General features: G+C 35.2%; 2 protein-coding genes across 3 annotated transcripts in view; one reads left to right on the top strand and one right to left on the bottom strand.

Annotated features, from left to right (window-relative positions):
• Positions 1-2,650, bottom strand: part of LOC108768083 (uncharacterized) — an 11,617-nt gene extending 8,967 nt beyond the window's left edge. The window contains exon 1 of the mRNA XM_018518356.1: positions 2,487-2,650. The gene's annotated coding sequence lies outside the window, so the exon portion shown is untranslated. The remainder of the gene's footprint in view (positions 1-2,486) is intronic.
• LOC108768082 (sperm-associated antigen 6) overlaps positions 1-4,298 on the top strand; it is a 21,232-nt gene extending 16,934 nt beyond the window's left edge. Inside the window, exon 10 of one of the 2 annotated variants that reach the window (XM_018518353.1) lies at positions 4,071-4,298. In XM_018518353.1, the coding sequence (XP_018373855.1) occupies positions 4,071-4,188 (118 nt within the window). In that variant the 3' untranslated portion in view covers positions 4,189-4,298. The remainder of the gene's footprint in view (positions 1-4,070) is intronic. The other variant, XM_018518354.1, reaches the window with a different exon arrangement.
• Positions 4,299-4,909: the final 611 nt, after the last annotated feature.

Here is a 4,909-nt window from a genome sequence, read left to right as displayed (position 1 = left end):
CCCCCCCCCCCCCCCTTCATCGCCCGTTTTTCACCAATCAGCATTCGGTGTCAAAGCGTTGTCCGTACTAGGCTAATGCCTACCGCATACTGGACGCGATGAGCGATCAGCGACATCCAATAAGAGTTTTGCTTTGCATCATGTGAAAAAAAGCAGAGCTTTTATTGGATACCGCTCGTCGTTCATCGCTCATCGCGTCCAGTGTGCAGTAGGCATGATTCTACTGTATAAGAAAATGGCGCTGAATCATGTAATTTAGCCAGCCAATCAGACCATTGCCTCACCTGTCGCCTCTCTGATAGACCTAGGCCTCTATCCGCGACAAATTGTTTTGGCGAACAGATCTTTTCAGTGAATTAGTCGTGTGAACTAGTTATTAAAGTATACGCATCAATACGTGTCTGTGAGATGGAGTTTGTGCCGAAAACAAAAAAAATTTCTTAAGGCAATGCTAAAGCCTCCTGTTTTACCACATTTCCATTCGGTGAAAAATCTCTGTATTGGATGTACGGATTGCAAAAGTATTATTACTTAAAGTACGTACAAGCAACACCTCAGCTGCACTGGATTTCATGAGAAAAAAGTTTAAAATTCGTTAAAAATTCACTTTTGGTTCATACAGCTGTCACCTCAGATATATGTTTGCTTGACACAAGAATTTTAGAGTCTATATCTTGAAAATAAGCGTGTGCAGCTGAGGTCACATTATTGAAACAAACGATACCGAGTTTATAGAACTAAGATTGAAAGTCTAGAAAATAAATATGTCCACCGAATAGAAAATACATGTATACAGGTGCTTTGTGAAGACTGGGACTGTCAACACAGCCGAAATTCCGTATAGCAATAGTTGCGCGGTCTTGCGATAGATGGTGCTGGCATATGTTAGATAAGAACAGCATATGCGTTTGAGTAAGACAGAATGATATATATTATATAATATAATGTAAAAACTAAATCAAAGATGTCACCACTATTATCGAATTTGAAATTTAAAAAAGTCTGTACTATCGACCTTGATCGAGTTGAGTAATCGGTTTAGCATCCCCTTAAGATTTCACTTTTGAAATTTTTTGTCGTCTGTCTCGGCATAAATTCCACTTCACAAACACGTATTAATGCGTATACTTTAATCCTGGGAAAGGATTTTCGAATCTGTAAAAGAGGAAAAAGTAATTGTTATAGAAAAATTATGATTTAATCGGTAATACAGATGATTTTAAGATCCTCTTAAGGACCTCGGCACAAAGATAGTCGTAAGTGAGTCCTGAAACGTGAGTCATAGTCATAGGTCAATGCACAATGTTTTGTCAATCTACAACTACTACGACTTACGTTCTACAAATCAGTTATGATCGCTTTGTGTTTAGGCCCTAACTCGAAATTAAGTCGTAATCGGGGATATGAAAAATTATATTCTAAATTTATTAGAAAAATGTTGGAATCAAAATTTGAAGGATCACAATCGAATGATTTTAGCATACTTTGCATATGTAAATGTTATCTTGGAGGAATTTTTACATAAAATTTTAACTTTTTTACTTTGAAACAAATTTTATATAAAAAATAGAAGGCAAGAAATTAAGGATAGATTTCTTTATTTAAATTGTAAAGTAATAATATCAACTTGAACCGTAACAAATCAGTTAAATTGTATTTATTAAAACATGGAGTTTATAGGAATATGAGCGACGTAGCCATGTATATAGTTATAGCGTTTATTTAAAAGAAATGTTAGCTCTAAACTTCAATCCATGTAAAAAAGTTACTTTTAATATTATAATTCACAATCATTTATTTACAATCATATTCTGTTATACAAATTCTCTGCTTTAAAACACAAATTCTCTGCTTTGAAAACAAAATCTCTGCTTTAAAAATACAAATTTTCTGTTTTAAAACAGAAATTCTATGCTCTAGGGACTAAAATTATACAATAATGTGTTTTTAAAGCAGAGAATTTATATTTTTAAAGCAGAGAATTTGTGATTATAAAACAGGGAATTTGTTTTTGAAGCAGAGAATTTGTGTTTATAAAGCAGAGAATTTGTGAAATTAAAGCAGAAAATATTTATTCTAATCTCACTTACATGTTCTCATGTCCCTCTAAGTTTATGCCATCGATGTGACAGATATTCTAACCTGAATAGTTGTCAAGTTGAACGATTTTAATCTCGGTTCGCGGGGCAGAGCGACACGTTTTTTTCTGCCAGATTCTTTCGTTTCATGCAGAAATAGGCGTCGAATAAGCCCAACTTTATTGATTTCTGAGCTGCGGAAGTAAAACTGATAATTACCTAGTTCTGATTCATATCGCAAAGTGATTCTTACAATTTTGTACAAGAATCAAAATGAAAGTCTAATTTCTTTGAAAAGGAAATGACAGACATTTATGTCACACAGCAAACATTAATAGAATAAATTAAGTACTATACAAACACTACTTGCTCCTATAACCTTGTTTTTGTCACAATTGAGATACTTACACGATAGGTAAAGGCAATAATCTCGTGTCTATTAAAAATCCAAGCTAATAAGCGCTACTATATCATTACGAAGCCAGTGTTTGCAAAAAACTGCCGCTGCCGCGACTCTGTTTCTACAATGTCGTAATTTAAATCGATTGAATGATAAACGGTACGTCTGCCATATTGTTACACATGGACGGAATCCATACATAGGCATTGCTCAAGATTATAGCCTTACAAGATAGACGGAGCATACGTGCGAGAGAAGCTGAAAACACGATAGAAAGAGAAAGAAACAGTCGCGGAGTGGTTCTTTTCTTTTCTAGTAGTGAATTGATTGGTCGCCGCGGTAGGCCGGGAAGTGGCCGAGAGCAATAAAAGGCCTGTTCTTTTTGGCTGAACTTTTGCACCGATTCATCTTTCTTCCTCTTCTTTCCTCCTGAAGAGATAAGGAAGAAAGATGAACTGGTGCAAAAGTTCAGCCAAAAAGAACCTTATGTCTTCGTTCAAGACCGCCTTAAGTATGGACTTAAGAAGTAACGAACCAATCAGAGGGCTGCATTAGCGTTTTAAGACATTACTTAAGTTCGGATCTACAATAGGGTTTTAAGCCTTAAGTCATAAGAAATGGGCGAATCACAGTCGCTTAAGGGTCCTCTACACTACATAGAAGTTATAGACGGTCGTGGAGTCTTAAGTCGTAGGAAACTGACCAATTCCAATCGAGTATTCTCCTTATATTTGATTGTGATTGGTTGATTTCCTACGACTTAAGACTCCACGACCGTCTTCGACTTCTATGTAGAGGACTCTTTATTCTTCTCGGATTCGACTGTAATTGGTCAATTTCTTACGACTTAATGCGGGGTCTACAATAGAAGTCTATCTACAATAGAAAAATTAACCAATCACAGTAGAATATGAGAAGAATAATCGACTATGATTGGTGAATTTTCTACGACTTAAGACTCTACGACTGCTACGACTTCTATTGTAGACCTCGCTTAAGGCTTAAACCTATTGTAGATTTGGGGGGTTACGCTGCATCAATAGCAGCGAGCGCTTACTCACAACAGTTAAGTTTGCTGAACACAACCTATGATAACCTTCAATGTATGTTTTGAATTTATTGACTGTTATTGTTTAATTTGTTGTAATTTTTAATTACTTAATGCGTTCATCAATCTTTCATATTAATTTTACAGTACTTTGATTAATCGTTTAGGCGGTATTCTACCAAGTACTAAGGTGTTTTATTAATTTTACTCATGGTTCTTTTCTCATTTTTTTTTTATTATCTTCTCCAACTACTTCTTCGCGACATGGATACTTTCGTATAATCTTAATAATTTTTTGGCTTACCGTATTGCGAGATAATTAATTTGTTAATTTAGTGATACACTGAAGAGGATTAAAAACGAGAGCCGAAATGTTCGTTTAGAATTACTAAAGTACAAAAAAATTGTTATACATACCGGTCAACCAGTGTTGGTTCTGATTGACTTAAATCTCTCGACAATATTTTCTTTAAAGGCGATAGCTGAAAAAAACATAAACTTTTTTCATTTCTTAAACTTGTGTTTCAATCACAAATTGTTTCAGATACTATTCACCTGGTTATCCAGATAGCCTTCTAGAAGCTGTAGAGCAATACCAGCCGAAACATCTTTTCGTTTTCCATCATAAATCGTCGTCTGAGAATACAGAGGCCAGCTTGTAATAACAATGAGAGATAATTATAAATTAGAATTGTTTCTGTCTTTATTATATTCTGCTTGCATAATAATATAAGAAATATTTATGAATATGTTTTATAGTTAAAAAAATCTTTCACTCTCATCACACACATATAATAGTTTAATAAATTTTAAATCTACATTATCTAATAATTTTATCATCTAGATAATTTTAACTATGTGATTTAATAACACAGGCATTCTTCTTTATGAAAAAGGTAATAGAGTGTTACATTCAAAGGAGTGTTACATTCCAGGAATCTTTACTTTGCTGGAATCATGGAAGGACATTTCAGAAATCGTAACAATGGATCAATGGCTGCATTCAGTAGAGAAAATTAATCAGTTATTAGGGTGCCGTCCCCTGACGCGTATCACCATACGCGCGTAATTGCGTATCGCCAATCACAGAATCATTCTCTTAGATCTGCTTGCAAAATTTGCAAATAGATTTAAAAGAATGATTCTGTGATTGGCGATATGCGAATAAGCTTACGTGCGATCCGCTGCATGGGACATGGACCTTAGGGCTGCCGCACACAAAATTCCATAAGATTAAGGGTGCCGTCACATGCGGCGTAACCTGCGTAAGCGTAACCTGCGTATTCTAGGGCGTCGTCTACAATACACGGAGTTAGAAGTAAGAGTAAGAAATTGACCAATCACAGTCGATTATTCTTCTCACATTCGACTGTGATTGGTCAA

This window comes from Trachymyrmex cornetzi, unplaced genomic scaffold (assembly GCF_001594075.2).
Source record: "Trachymyrmex cornetzi isolate Tcor2-1 unplaced genomic scaffold, Tcor1.1 scaffold748, whole genome shotgun sequence".
Lineage (NCBI taxonomy): Eukaryota > Metazoa > Arthropoda > Insecta > Hymenoptera > Formicidae > Trachymyrmex > Trachymyrmex cornetzi.
This window is presented reverse-complemented; position numbering and strand designations above follow the sequence as displayed.